The sequence below is a fragment of the Antedon bifida genome, chromosome 9 (assembly GCF_963402885.1).
Source record: "Antedon bifida chromosome 9, ecAntBifi1.1, whole genome shotgun sequence".
NCBI classification, from domain to species: Eukaryota; Metazoa; Echinodermata; class Crinoidea; order Comatulida; family Antedonidae; genus Antedon; species Antedon bifida.
The window spans coordinates 1048937-1065603 of NC_136234.1; the positions used below are offsets into that span (position 1 = coordinate 1048937).

Sequence of the window (16667 nt, forward strand, 5' to 3'; positions counted from 1 at the left end):
TAATGTAAATTTTAAGTTCTAGTGTATTATAATTAATTGACACTAGCGATTTGTAAATAAAATCTTCATTTTTCTAGCGGTTCACGATGACCGCTGGTGGGTCTTTTTTCTGTAGTTATGAACCTATGCAAACGTGTATATTATATATATAGATAGATGGTGGTAACATTATATTTATTTTGTTTGCAGTTTTACTTGTTATTTAATTAAAACCAAACATATTATTACTATTTTACAAACATTCATTTTAAGCAATTTATGTACAATTCTATATACTCTATAGTTCACTATGTCGGTCGGTCTGTCTGTCGGTCCGGTATCACTATGCATTGTAGCACGCGACTTAATGGCTGTTGGCCTTGTTTAATGAACCGTTCCTATTAAATTATTCGCTTCAGCTAGGCCTACCATTGCCTGTAAACGGTTCGTTTTAATGACCAACAACGCAAATAAGTTTTTAACTTAAAATAAAACCTTGGACGTGACCTACTACTGTAAAAGGAATTAAATGTAATCCATTAAGGATTAAATTAAAGGGTTTTATAGCACGACACGACACGTAACTCGTTTACTTTGCGATCTGGATCGTTGAAAAGTGGGTGCGGGAACCATGTCTGCTTCAGGTGTAAGTACCGTATACTTTGATATAGACTTTCATTTTTTACAAATTATATAGCTGAAAACAAAATATATAGGATAATTATGTCTTATACTAGGCCTATTTTGTATTTATTTTTGTCAGACGCTGTACGTTTCTTACACTAAGAACAACTTCAAGGCATACAAGATCCAGGCGGCTGCCAAGTACAGTGGTGCTGTCGTAAACGTTGTGCAAGATACGGATACATCTCCTGACTTTTTAAAGAAATTTCCTCTTGGAAAGGTTACGTTTATTTAGTTTCTGTAGGCCTACTGTTTTGCGAAATCCTACTTTTAGCTTTAGGAGATTTCCAGAATATAATAATTCACATAAAAATTGCATATTTTATTAATGAAGAAAATGAACTTCTGTTCTTAATCCTCGACATATCATATTTCGTTTAAAAAAAACCAGTTACAATTACTGTACTTTCAATATAAAAAATGTTACACCGACTCTGAAAATTTGTATAAAGGTTTGGGTGTGGACTAAAATTTCAAGTTTTTAATACAAGTCAATTTTGGAGATTACCATTAATACCTAGAGCCGCCGCGTTGACCTTCAAGCAAATCCCGAGTTTTGTTTTGTTCATATTATTATAATGCGACATTTATTTTGTGGATGGCCTTTAATAGTAATAATAAGTAATATTTAGCAAGGCTATCAAATTATTAGCTTTGAACCGTGTAAGTAAGTATAATCCATCAATGGAACTCAAATTTAGGAAGGAAGGAAAATGATCAGGTTCATACATGAACCTATATAAATTAGATAATTTATAGGTCCATGCAAAAACTGTCTATAGTAATTAATTAAAAGGTACGGTGACGTTCATGTAGACCTAATTAATCACCTTAATCACCGTACCTATTATCTAATAGGCCCATGCATGGAGAAATAACTAACTTATTTCTCCATGTATGAACCTTTATTTTCCTTCCTTCCTAAATTTGAGTTTCATTGATGGATTATACTTACTTACACCGTCCAAGGCTAATAATTTGATAGCCTTGCTAAGCATTACTTAAACTATTAAAGGCCAAAAATAAATAAATAAATGTCGCATTATAATAATATGAACAAAACAAAACTCGGGATTTGCTTGAAGGTCAACGCGACGGCTCTAGGTATTATTAATGGTAATCTCCAAACTTGACCTGTATTAAAAACTTGAAATTTTAGTCCACACCCAAACCGTTGTACCAATTTTCAGAGTCGGTGGGTTAAAATGTTTTATATTGAAATACAGTAATTCCCATGGTTACTTTATTGCTGTAGTGAAATATTTTAATTTTCTTTGATTAGTTTCCAGCTTTTGAGGGAAACAATGGCACTTTACTCACTGAAGCTGATGCAATAGCTTTCTACGGTAAGCATGTACTTTTGCGCCGAGTAGATTTTCGCAATAATCAATAATACAAAGTTTAACATTGTTTTGTTTGATCGACAGGCTATGTGTAGTGGTGTGCTGACGGTGTGGCTACTCGGCTGTGATTTGTTTTCCTTGTCGTCTTAAACGACCATTGCCATTTGCCTAGTATTTTAGGGCGAGTTTTCTTACGATTCTTATGTCATTTAAACCAACCCGAAATTTGCCGCATTAGACGCCAAATTAAGTACCTATAATTTGGCAGTAGGCCTAGGTGTCGCATCCGTGTTCTGACTGCAAGTATAAATAAAGGTTAAAGTAACTCCTATATATAAGTCCATCCACCTTTTAGTTTATTTTATTTAACTGAATGGGGAAAAACATTTCTCCTTATGCAGTTGCTAATGAGACGTTAAGAGGCAGCAATGTACAAGACCAAGCGCAGGTACAGATGTTTGTGAACTTGGCTGACAATGAGATCTTGCAGTCTGCCTGTAACTGGGTTTTCCCAACCCTTGGCATTATGAAGTACAATAAACAGGTTAGTTACGTCAGACGTTTACTATAACAATAACATTTAGTGACAAAAAACAACAAAACATTTTCAAGATAACAAGTGACTGAATAACACAAAGTAGATATAACACCATATATTTAGCAGGAAAATATATAATATAATATAGTTTAAGCTGTTTTTAGTCGCGTGGACGCGACTCTATAGTTCACTATGTCGGTCGGTCTGTCGGTCTGTCGGTCCGGTATTTTAGCACGCGACTTATGGCTGTTGGTCTTGTTTAGTTCCATTCCAAAATTGTTTACATCTCTACCCAGCTACCTTCTTTGTTTTCTACTCTTATTCAGTCTCCACCCACCATTCACCATGTCTCCTTTTGTTGTATTTCTTTTATTCCTATCCACCCAGGATTAATATAATATAGTAGTAGGTATACCTAACTAATCCATTACAAAGGCTGACAATCCTAGCGTCTCCATTTTGGCTTTAAATGAATTATTTACCTAGAGATCACTGATCACTTGTGTATGAAGAGAATGCTAATTATTGCAGTTTCTACAAAGATTTTATGTTTTTGTATTAAAGAACACAGAGCGTGCCAAGAAGAAGCTGATGAAAGTGATGTCCTACCTCAACGAATACTTGACAACAAGGACATTCCTTGTAGGAGAACGTGTCACACTTGCTGATATTGCTGTTGCTTGCAATCTATTGATGCTTTACAAGAAAGTAAGATGATTTATTCTTATCGCAAGTGAGAATTATGTATTGTAAAAATGGTATACAAATTAATAATGACGTTTTATATTCTATCTATTTCTATTAAGCCTCGCCTCGTGCATGAAATTATTTGTACCATTGCACTAATAAAACAGTAATTATTAAGCCATCACAAAGGCCGAATTACAAATGTTGACGCAGAATAGAACATTAACGATGCACAACTATAACCAAATCTCTGTATACACTAGTTTGACAAAAAAAGAGTGATTTGCCCAAATATAGTATTGATATGCCCAAATATGGTAGAGATATTATAACGAATAGCTGAAGTTGATATTATAATATTCTTTTATAGAGGCCTAGAAGTAAGGCCTACAAGCTGTAGGCCTAGCCTACGTATGCCCATGCAGCTGTTTGATTACATTTTTTACGTCATGACTACAGGTGTTTGATCCCGGATTTCGTCAGCCATATGGTAATGTTACCCGTTGGTTTGTCACAGTTGTCAACCAACCTGAGGTTCTTGCAGTCATCGGCAAAGTAAGCCTTTGTAAAAAAATGGCTCAATTTGACGGTAAGTAACAAATGACAAAATAAGAAAATACATATGATTACAAAATTGACTCGTCAGATATTCAACATCATCCGTAATCAAGTTTTGTCTTGTGATTATTTACGATAAGCATGCCTAGAGTGGGTCAGCAGATGATGATAATTGTTGGTTTGAGACGTAATGATTCATTTTAATGAATGAACGTCTTATTGTTAGCATTTAACGGTCAATTTTGAGATTTTTATATTCGGGGAATCTATATATAAATTTACGTAAGGAAAAAATTCGGTAAATCGCGCGTTATTTCTAGAATGTTTACTCGATGGTATATGAAGTTGGTCCGTACTTTCGATACTGATTTTAACCACCTGATGTAACCATGGTTATTAATTAAATTGAGTTAGATAATTAGTTATTGACGATTAAAACGAATTTAGGTTCAACGATTTGCCCCAAATAAGGGTGTTTTCCGATCGTGGTATACACTGTCTAATGAATGTCCATCTTGAAAAATACCCGCATACAATAATACGAAGATGCTTCGCATTTTCCTATCTCCTCCTACGATAATTGTTTTTAATGGCTGAAAACCGGTTGAACAGCTCGAGTACAGCATCATAATGTTGAAGACATGCCGATTTTCTTTAAAAAATACTATTTTGATAGATTTAATATACGTTTATACAAATGTATTGATTTGCAATGAATGGAACATTCCAAATTATTTGGTTTAACCATACCATCTAGTTATTACAAATTTATGAACAACCTGTGAAAATTTCAGGTTTCAGAAATAATTATTTTTAGAGATAGTACCACGTATCTTTAAGCAAAAAACAAATAATTCTGGTATTTTCCAAGGCAAAACAACGTATATCTACCATATACGTTGTTCTGCCACGGAAATGCATAGGATTTTCGCTTCAAATTCTCACAATCAGCTAAGTTACGTAATTTTGAGACAGAAACCGCTGATGCATAGCAACGATCTTAACTAAAAGTAAAAGATATATTAACCAATACTAGGCTTATTAGGCTAGAAAACTAATATAATGTATTAAAATGTATTCTAAGAATGAACTATTATTTACGAAAAAGTTCAGGCAAGCTTGAAGCTAGGCTAGGCTATTATTTTTGACAGACCTACCTAATCTAGCCTAGTACTCCAGTACTGTCATTGGCCTAGCCTATAGTAGGATGGTCGTTTTTACATTGTTTGTACGTAGGCCTTGTAGTAGCAGGCTAGGGTAGGGCTATAACATAAAAATGTAAGTAAGTCTATATCCTAAATTGTAGATCCAAATGACTAAGCCTAGCTACAAATTCACTCTTTATTAAGCCAACCTAGTTCGTAGGCTGCATTATTAGTGATCGCAGCCTTGTACAAAAAGAGCTTCAATTCATTGTTTTTACTTTAAAATCATCACAGTTACGTTGTTTTGCAATGGAATGACCACAGTTACGTTGTTTTGCCACAGAATATCGCAGTTACGTTGTTTTGCCTCAGAAATAACTTATATTCTATGCACGGCATTTCCAAGGCAAAACAACGTATCTGTTAAAAGTGGTAATAACTTTTGATCAAATTGTTAACATTATTTAAGATTTTGAATTTAAAAATAATTATTATTTATATATACTCATGCAAAATTTCCCAACATTACGATAATTTGTTGTTGAAAAGCAAACACTCAAACTTCAATTCAATTTTTCTCAAAAAGCAACATTTTGTAGTTACGTTGTTTTGCTTGGAACGGCCGCAGTATATAACTAGAGGGTACTCCGAGAGTACAAACCTCCGCCTACTGTAAAATTCCCCTACATAAAATGCCCCCTGAATATTTTTTTTAAACATTTTTTTTTATTAGTTCTAAGTGTAAATATGTTAACTGCACACTACAGAGTTGTGGATGACAGTGTGGTGTAATGGTTATGTATCCAGCCTCTCACAGTTGAGATCGCTGGTTCAAGTCCCACTGAGGAGGTTTTTTTTTTTATTATTTTTTTATTTCTTTTTTGTTTTGTTTTTTGTGGACCTTGATCTTTGCCCTGACCCTTCATTTCGTTTACAATGACAATACCGTCAACTGTTGACGCTTGTTGGACGGTTTTGATCGATGCTATGCTGTTTGTACAATCGTTGCAGTGCAGCCTACTGTAGACTAAGCCTAATAAATAGCATGTGCATGATACAATGCGTTGCGCGATAGCCTAACTCGTCACCGTGACGAGTTCAAATCCAGTTAATGTTTTTAATCGTGCGATGGAACAAATAATTTCATTCGGTAAAAGATACATTTGTTTTATTTTCATCTCATGAAGTTATTGGTATACCATTGTACTCTCATGAACACTATTTGTATACTAATTATTATGCCATTCTGCAAATACAGGACAGTTTACTGACACATCTGAAGAGGGAAAGAAAGACAATAAACGAGAGAAGCCACCAAAGGAAAAGAAAGAACTAGAAGAACAAGAAGTGGACATCCCACCAGCACTAAAATTTGTAGATCCGTTAGAGGACCTACCTAAAAGGTATGGGTAAATGGCATCTGACTTTTCAGTTGATGAATTGCAAAATGTGTCCATTTTGAGCTGTTATAAAAGGCCTCTCACGTCTGTTCCGGCATGGTTCCAATCCGGCGACGGCCCGGCGAAAAAAATCTGCGTCTCATGTTTTCAATGATGTAGATATACTCTGTTCACATCTGTTCCAGTTCGGTATCCAGCGACGGCGTCTGCTTCCAGTGGCCATGAGAACCGGTTGAGGCAAGGCAATATTTGTCATAAATGAAGTCGACGCTGTGTAGGCAAAAAAGTATTCTGGCGGGCATCCATTATGTCGTCTGAGAAGAGGTGATGGGTGATTGAAACTACAAAATTCTCTATTACCCAAGTTTAATTAATCTTCATTTTTCATGTTTTGGGAGGAAAATACATCTTTAAGATGTATTATTAGTGTCGAGGATTTACTTTAAAATAATTGTTTATAATATTATAATTTGATTAATTTACTTTTAATCTTTTGTGGAATTAAACAATTTAACTACATAATGCAAGCTCACTGACCTAGGTCAGGTCAATCGATGTGTCGTCGGCTGTTGCCTGGACCAGAAACCATCAAACCTGTGTCGAGATGCAGGACACACGTCCCAATATCTCCGATGCGCACAATGAATTAACATGACATAGTTTAATCGTCGTCGAAAATCGATACCAGGCTAGACTACTTTGCTTTATTTTAAAGCTGCTTTGAAAACTCACTTTTCTTTCTTACTTTCTTTCTTCAATGGGCCTAGTTTAAATAATATTTCATTTATTATTGTTTTATTTATTTAAAACATAAAACAATATATTCAGACCGTTTCTCAAAAAATGTTTTTTTTACACTATGTTGACCGACCTTTTTAATATAAGAAATCAGTTGATATCTCAAATTTGTTCTCTTTTTTTTAGCCCATTTAATCTTGATGCATGGAAAGTTAAGTACAGTGGTCCGGGGTCACATGAAGATTGGTTTTTAGACAATGTAGATTTGGAGGGCTGGTCACTGTGGCATGGTAATTACAATTATAAGGAGGACCTTAAAAAAATATTTATGACTTCAAATTTGGTTCAAGGTAAGTAACTATAAACAAGCCGAAGTATTAAAAGAGTCCACTTGATGGAATCCTTGAATGTTGTTATATGATGAGAATAATATTTCATGTATTGAGACTGTTCTATAAATTTAGATCATGGGTGTTCGAAAGTACATTAATTAAATTTTTTTTATTCAATTTGCTGCGCTACTGCAGCTTTCCGGCAACATGGAAATAATTCTGAACATTATTATAAAAAAAGTTAATTAGTGCCGTTCAATATCACATTTCAGAACGGCACATTATAAATCTTAACCAATCAAATAGCAAGGATACATTCATGATGATGATGATTACTGCCCTGTCCGCTGAAAAGTCTGCCGATATTTCCGCTTGCGCTGCTCCGTAGGCCTATATCTCTTTTACTAGTTTTTTTTCAATCGGATCTTTCATTGGCTAGTTGTTTAAGTTGTTTGATGTCTTTCTTGGTTTTCAGTTGTCCGAGATACTTGATGTTTGTGTTCTGCTTATAAAGGGTTTAAAAAACTAATAATGTTTATATATTTACAGGAGGATGTGTTAAATAACTAAATAACTAATAATGTTTATATATTTACAGGCATGCTTAGCCGACTTGACAGGTTTCACAAGTATGGTTTTGCTGTTGTGTATATAATTGGTGAAGACTTCAATAACGAAATATCTGGTATCTGGCTCATGAGAGGTCAAGATTTAGCATTTTCCGTAAGATATTAAAAAAATATTGGTATAAACTAATTTCAATACAGTTGAATCAAGACCTGAGTTATTTTAACAAAGTGACAATCTTTTGAATGCAATGCAAATTAATTACCTTCGCCCGGGAGATGTAAAATTTATTTTACATCTCCCTGCCTCCGCCAAGGAGGTTGTATTTTCACCCCTGTATGTTTGTGACGTGTGTGTGTGTGTGTCTGTGAACAGCCTGGAGGCCACAGGTTTCATCCGAATAATAGAGTAGGGGATCGTCTCCCGGTGTGCTGATCTGGTAGGCGCTGCACTGCTGACTGCCTTGGGTCTGTGTGAAGGGCCTAATCCGAATTTCCTCAGTTTCCAGTTAAACTTGAGGACCAGTAATAGTACATTTACATTTAGAAATAAGTATTAGTAAGTAGTACTAACCGTTCAAAGTAAATGACTATACACATTACTTTTTTTTAAACTGCAGTTAGTTCCAGACTGGAATTTTGACGCTATATCATACACATGGACAAAATTGGATATAACACAGCAAGCCGACAAAGAAATGGTTAGACAATATTTTAGTTTTGATGGTCCGAAGATTAAGGATAACTTTGGTGATATTCGGCCCATAGCAGATATTAAGGTCTTTAAGTAGACATGGAATAATGTTACTATATATAACAACTATATATAAGGTTCAGTAATGTTGATAGTATAAGTATGATTTAAAGAGGATACAAAAACAGAGTATTACGAAAAAAGGAGGTAAAAGATGTATTAACAAATTATGACATTGAATGAATAAAGGTGACTATGACCGAAACATGTTGTAAAAATAAACGTATGTTGAGGCAGTTTTAACTTGTAATATTTGTGATAAACAGTACGTCGGGGAAACAAAAAACACTCTCGTATGAGAATGACACAACACAGATCAGCTATCAAAACATTAAAGCTTGATCAACCTGTAGCCGAACATTTTAATTCAGCTGGTCACTCGATTGCAAATTTCAGAGTTATTGCAATAGACCACGATGTCAAATGGAGCGACAAAACTCGCAAAGACTGGGAATTACAACTTAAAACTACAAAACCTTTTGGACTTTACCAAGCTAATAGCATATACTTGTGTTTAGATTTTGAAGGGTCAGGGTCAAAGATCAAGGTCCACAAAAAAAAAGAATAATAATGAAAAAAAAACCTCACCGGGAATTGAACCAGCCATCTCAACTATGAGAGGCTGGATACATTACACCTACTGTATTACAGTACTATTACACCAAACTCTCATCCACAACTTTGTAGTGTGCAGTTATCCTATTTACACTTCAAACTAATAAAACAAAATTTTAAAAAATATATACATTTTATGTAGGAGAATTTTACAGTAGGCGGAGGTTTGTACTCTCGGAGTACCCTCTAGTTTATGTTGCTTTACCATGTAATAATATAATGATTAAAACCAAAACTATACACGGTGTACCTTTTAGAATAGGTGCAGATTAAAACGAAAAAAAATCATTACAAATTAGTAAAAATAAAAAGAAAAAAACAGACATAATTATTTTACGTTTATGATAAATCGCCAAGCTGCAAACACGACGAGAAATATAAAAATGTCACTGAGAATAATAATATTAATATAAAAGTAATATCTGTCAATTTAGTAAAATAATACTTTTTACCTACGTTATTTTTGTTTTAGTGCATTAGTGCCTTTATTTGCTTTGGTTATTTAAAAAAATTCACAAGATGAGAAGAGGGCAATATCTATGCTTACAAACATCACAATGTTTTTCTCATAATAAGGCTTATTACGATAATCAGCATAAGGTAAGCTAATTGGTATTTGCGGTGCTGTTGTCGAAAGTATATCGCCAACAACAGGCTTTATTCTAGGGGTAACCATATCGTTTGAAATCGTGTCCGTAATAACGTCGCTCTTATGCGGCGCTTAATGCACAAATAAAACACGTCTGCAAACATCCTGCCGCCATAATGTTGCATCAAATCCGCTATCATCTTCCTGCTTAATGCCTGATTCTGATTGTGTTTTTGCATCTCGTTGTGGAGAGCCTTTCGAATGTTATTTTTGTTATAACATTTAGGTAATCCCGCCTCATTGATCTACATTTGTTCTGTTTGCTTGTATTGTTATATGTTTGGTGAAATAAATGATATGATATATATGATATGTATTTAAAGAATATTACCCAGATACTTTACTGAATAAATAGCAACAATTACAGAAAATCTATCATTTTTTATTATTCAGTGTTTTGCTTATAAGGACATCTTATTCATTTAAAGACATTAAAACAAATGTTGGGTAAACGAAATCCAAACACTATCGAAAAATAAAAAAGGGAAATGAAGAGATATAACAAATCAAAAGGAATACATTTAGAATTACTGTAATAAATGGGCATCATTGAAATACATCGTAACCATGGTGGCTTTTCCTTCAATAACATCCATTATTAAATCATTACGGCAGTATCAGGGAAACTGAAAATCATTATTTATGTTTTTTTCAATGGAGTCAATGATGACCAGTCTAATCTTTAATAAAAGTCTCTAATCAATGTCGGATGGGAAACTGCATACCCAAAAGTTATATATGTGATACAGACAACGATTGCGGTGATGGCAGCGATGAAATTAACTGTTGTGAGTATTGTAACACAGTGTCTTGATTTTGACAAAAATAATAATGTTATGACCACAAATAAATGGAATCTCCACACTTTCAGAAAGTGTTTTAGGAATCGCGTACTGATGTACTGTACTACAAAACCCCCCATTTAGTTTCAAACTAAATCTTAAGATGACAAATAATGAATGTTTATATTCGCGTGGAATGGTACAAATAATGTCATGATCATCATTCACCTCATGACATTATTTGTACTATTCCACTCATAAACATTTATTATTTGTATAATGTATTACTCAGTATCATGGTGATATAAGATGAAGACTTTGAAAATTACATTCACTGCACCATACGTACGTTATCAAGGTGCTGTATTCTATTTTGTAGACCGTTCTTGTCCAGATGACTGTTGTCGGGGTTTTAATTTACAAGAAGACTAAACTACCCAACCAAAGTAGAGATGAAATTGACACTCTTAAACGACTGAGGTAATTTTTAAAAGACACAGCAGTTAATAAATATTTGAACTACAAAATTCAATTACGCTACGATATGCTTACATACGTGGCCTTTATATTATGTAGTCTAGGTAATTTTCTTGGCGCAGCTTAAGTAGAATAATTATTTATTATAAGAACAGCTTTGTGCATTGCATGTTATGTTAGGGTGGGTTCCAGCATTGGCTTTGGACTGGGGTCAACAGAACCAGGAAACGCCATCTTGTGGAAATATCAGTCATTTTCTTAATGTGCACCTATTTTTAATTACCAGAACCATGGTAGGAGGTTTGCTGACCGTTACTCCAGTCGTTGGAATTCCGTGGATGTTTGGTATAATTATGCTCTTTGATGATTCTGAGACAATGCAATACACATTCGTTATTTTGAATAGCACGCAGGGATTCTTTATTTGGCTGACACAGTGCTTCTTTAGCAATGAGGTAATTAACGTGCGCGTACAAACCGTGATAATTAGTATTACTAAACAGATACATTTTTTTCACATATGTCGTTTCATACGTACAACAAATGAACCCGGATCATAGTTTTTAGAAAAAAATCGAAACTTATATATATGACTATATCATTAAAATACAATAACTACAGCCTTTTGGCAAGTCTACGTCATAATCAATGACTAACTACTAACTTTTTTATTTCTGTGTTTTTTAAAAAACATTATCACATGCGTACTTTACTATAAGCAAATGTGTTGTATTTCACTTATACTGCAGGTAAGATGTGCAGTGAAGAAGAGCTTGAACAACAGAATAGGACCTGTCTTTGATAACACCAGTTCTAATACTATTAACACACGTTCAACGGCCATCGAAATGAAAGAAGTGGAGGACGAGTAATTTAAATTTAGGATTTAACTTGTAGATCTAATTAATATTCTATTTTACGTCATAAGCATATTATTAAGACTTGGCGAACTTGATATCAACAAAATGTAACTAAAGCTTGGTTCCCACTAGAACGTAACGCAAGGACGTAAACGCAACGCAAGCGTTTTAACCAATGACAAACGAAGTTATAGACAGTTAGCAATCACAAGCGAATAAGCCATCGCTTGTGATTGGTCAATTCACTTGCGTTGCGTTACGTCCTTGCGTTGCGTCGCTAGTGGGAACCACGCTTTAGTATAAATAAATGTGTATTTAAAAATTACCCAGATCTTTCAATGAACAAATAATATACAATTAAGCAGCCATGCTATTATTTAGTCTTTTGGATACAGATAAAGACTTATTTATTTGAAACATTTAAAATAACTATTATTGAGTAAACCAAACGAAAACAAGACACTATCGAAATATCTATAAGGAATGCATCAAGGGTCATGTCACTAACATTGTTTAATATAAATGATATTGATGATATTTTCTTCTTCTTTTATTTTGTCTTATATATTGTATTGTATAATAAAGAAATACAATTCCTGGTTTCTTCAACGTCCGCAAAGAGTATTTTTTTTAAAGGAATAATGCTTATGATTGATTATGATTATTTCTATTTATTTAGGAATCTTATGTTGAATGTATGAACTGAAATGAGCAATGGCAAAAGAATATAAGACCATGTTTCCCGGTTGATTTTTAGAACGCTGCTTGCTTTCTTTGTGATGTAATGATGTAAAAAGTAAAACTGTGTTCGTCCTTCAATGTGGGAAATTAAAATACAGTAAAATAGAATAAATCAATATTAAATATTTCCCATGAATATTATTAAATTGCAATTGCTGTTGTGTACTCTATTTTGAGTGTAAATTGTGTTTTTAATGAGTTTCTATTTTTGGCAATATAATATTTCATTTTCAAAAACAATAAAGCTATCATAATGTTGTTACCAACTCCCCTTGTCCGATTATTCGTTTGATAACCATTAAGGCACATCATTTATACCTGATTATTAAAAATGAAAATTGACTTGTTGTTCATACTGGTTGGTCGGTTCTAATATTTTGCTTCTATTTGAGAGACTGCGTTATAAATCATCAGTTGTGCGTATAGTGTTCAGATTTTAAAGTCACAAATGAAGTGGGGTTGTTTTTGTTAATCTAATGAATGTTATTTTGTTTTATCAATACAAACTATGTAGACAAAACCAAGTGTATAAGTGGACAATCATTTTTCATCAGTTTCTATCAGCTTTTTTACGCGTGTGACGTCATAATTCGGTATTGGAATGTGGAAATACTCTTTCTTCTATATCATAGGTGTATATCATGCATTTGGTAAGTGTTTGTATACTATTTTAAATAATTCCAAAGGGATGAAAGGGAGGGGTGTTATGGTGGTATAACAAGTTTTTTCGGATAAGGACTTAAAACGGGAAGTCCTTTGTTTTGTTTATAGTTGGTTCTAAAGCTTTTATTAAGCAAACGACTGAACTACAAATTATCAGGTTTAAGAAAGGAATAATGTGGTGATGTGGGGCGGGAAGAGGTGTTTTTTGCACTTTATTTAACGTTATCTTTATTGGTTATTAAGTGTTATTAAATTAAGTATTCACATTTTGGTTTTTTTTGTACTAATGTTTGTTGTAATTTGTTAGGGTTACATGTTTAAAGCACTTGTGCTTATTTTATATCCCATTCCTTTATAATATTTCTATTGTATTTGTATATGTATTTGATTAAGGAAAAAAAAGGTCGATGATTGAAAAAGTTATTGTGTCGGACTGTGACGTCATAACTTTGGATTGAAATGTTGCGATTTGTTCCATATTTTGTATTGCTGTTGAAATAAACACAACATATTCCCCAAAAACATGAGAAATGAAGGTTATTTTGAATAGGTAATTTTGCAGTTTTTATAATGTTAATCACCTTCGTCGAAAAAAAAAAGTGTTTTACTGATAAAAAGACAATAAACGATTACATTCAATTGACTCACTTTAAATTACAGTTTTCCCGGTAAATAATTTGTTTACCGATCCAATTTTTGATCAAAGTGAATAACTATTATGTGACATTAAAATGACATATTAAAACATACATCTTTAACATTGCTTTTGGGTAATTAGGTAATGAATGTAACCCCGTAAAATGTAAAAGTGTCGTTTTGGAAACTGCATAGCCACAAGTTATATATGTGATATTGTGGAGGATTGCGGTGATGGCAGCGACGAGATTAATTGTTGTAAGCATCCTCGGTTACATTATTATATAACTAGTGTCAGGGTTTAGTTGTAACTCACTACCATTTCAACTCCACTCCCTAGCCGCAAATGAGAGTTTATAAGCACGATAAATAACTTTTTATCATGTTCTGTGTAAATAGGCCTACAAGGTTTTGAAAGAATAACGAAGTTATATACATGTATCATGCGCGTGTATCATATCGCAGGCGCGTTCGGTTATAGACGGTCACAAATAATAATAATTATAATATTGTATATAATTTGCTGTCACAGCGCAATATGTATGTAATGATCAACAAACCCAATGTTTAAGTGGTGAATGTACGCCCACGGCCTTCGTATGCGATGGATATGAAGATTGTGATGATGGATCCGATGAACTCATGTGCAGTAGGTGTAGTTATTTTGTCTTTAAACGCATTTTAATTATATATTGTTTAGTTGGGGAGCTAATACAAAATTCACTGATGTGATGGAAGATTATAAGTAATGAATCAATCAATGGGTGTGTCATGTTATGGGCTTGCTTTTTTAATATAGCCCTAACTGTATCTCTATGATTTTAAATACTTAATGACAATCGTTCAAACTTTACAGTCCTAACTGAGGATTTTTAGAGAGAAACGTCTCATTTACTTGGTAATTATATAGCCTTGATTTAAAATACGGTACGCCCCAGTAGCCGTATAGCCACCATTCGCACTTTAGGCTAAGTGAAACACTTACCGTAAAAATTAATAAAATCTCCTATCTAAGTAAATACAATTTAAGGAAAATACTTAGATATTTATTGAGTTAAGTGAAATATTTAATATTTAAATAAAATATTTCACTTACGTTTTAAGTTTTATTAATATCTCTATGCTTCAAACTCAACGTTCTTTTGTTGATTTTGTAGATGACCAGGAATGTAATGCATATCAATTTCGATGCGAAAGTTACTTAGGAACGCAATGTATTTCAGAATTCTACGTGTGCGATGGCATTCTCCATTGTAAGGATTCATCAGATGAGGAGAATTGTTGTAAGTTCACTATGAATTAGGAAATACAGTAGTATTTTAAACATTTGGTCTGTTCTGAGAGAGCCATAGGAAGAGTGTGGTTAGGCTATCAGCATCGGTAACACGGGACGGTCTATTGAGATTTGTTTGCATGTTGCGTAAAATTATGTCTTTCTAGATGGTACGCTCGCGTACCATACTAGGTCGTGCCACCAGATGGATCTCGAATACACAGAAATGTCAGCGTAAACAAACTGATGATTTCAAATGTACGTACCGCAGGACTATAATACATTTTTGTTTACAGAAATGAATAAATAGACATGTTTAGTCAACTAAAATTGAAATTACATCCGAAAGAGAAACTTGTCAAAATTGTTGATTTGGAAACAAACCCAATTTGTGTTTTGTATATAGCATTAGGGTTGAGGGATGGGGAAGAGGATGGGTACAAAGAGAAACAATTTTAAAATATATTCTTTATTAAGAAGTAAAGAAATTTGCGATTCAAATGGCGACCAAAAAATGTTTAATACATATTTACAGTATTGTCGAAGTATTGCACTACTATATCTAAAGGTTTTAAGTTTATCCCCCAAGGACTAAATAATTAATTTAAAAAAAACGGCCTGCCTTCAACATTATGATGCTGTACTCGAGCAGTTCAACCGGTTTTTAGCTATTAAAAACAATCATCGTAGAAGGAGATAGGTAAATGCAAAGCATCCTCACTCTTATTATTGTATGTGGGTATTTTTTAATTTTTTAAGATGGACATCCATTAGACAGTGTATACCACGATCGGAAAACTAAACGTAAATTGATATATAGATTTGTGATAGTTCGATATTGTAATATTGTGCAAATATGTACATTATTTGATTGTGTCCACTTAAGACAGGATAGAGTGCATTGTAGAAAAAGAATAAAATAGCAAACGTTACGTCATGTCACCAAAAAAAAAAGAAAATATTAATACGCATGCGCACTAGCCTTAAACAAGTTTAACACTTAAAATAACAGTTTCTGACGTTCTTTAATGTTGTAGATAAGTGTAACGCATTCCAATTTCAATGTCCAAATGAGGAGAAATGTATTGAAGAATACAGTGTGTGTGATACTTATCCTGAATGTGCAGATTCTTCAGATGAGGAAAATTGCTGTAAGTTCATTGTTTATGTTTGCGCCACATTGAGGAAGATTCGATGTGTTATGTCCTCGACCTACAGTTAATTTACTTATGACGTCAGTGAATTTA

General features: G+C 33.6%; 1 protein-coding gene across 1 annotated transcript; it reads left to right on the forward strand.

Annotated features, from left to right (window-relative positions):
- Positions 1–581: 581 nt before the first annotated feature.
- Positions 582–8952, forward strand: LOC144851707 (elongation factor 1-gamma-A-like). Its single transcript, XM_078709298.1, has 10 exons — positions 582–625; positions 743–883; positions 1946–2009; positions 2408–2550; positions 3109–3252; positions 3691–3820; positions 6193–6337; positions 7259–7422; positions 8003–8127; positions 8591–8952. The coding sequence occupies exons 1-10, from the start codon at positions 611–613 to the stop codon at positions 8759–8761; spliced, it is 1242 nt and encodes a 413-aa protein (XP_078565424.1). The 5' UTR covers positions 582–610; the 3' UTR covers positions 8762–8952.
- The last annotated feature ends 7715 nt before the right edge of the window (positions 8953–16667 follow it).

Coding starts and splice junctions, on each gene's coding strand:
- LOC144851707 (XM_078709298.1), top strand. Junction 3,821..6,192: donor AAAAATGGCTCAATTTGACG/GTAAGTAACAAA, acceptor CTGCAAATACAG/GACAGTTTACTGACACATCT. Junction 7,423..8,002: donor GACTTCAAATTTGGTTCAAG/GTAAGTAACTAT, acceptor ATATATTTACAG/GCATGCTTAGCCGACTTGAC.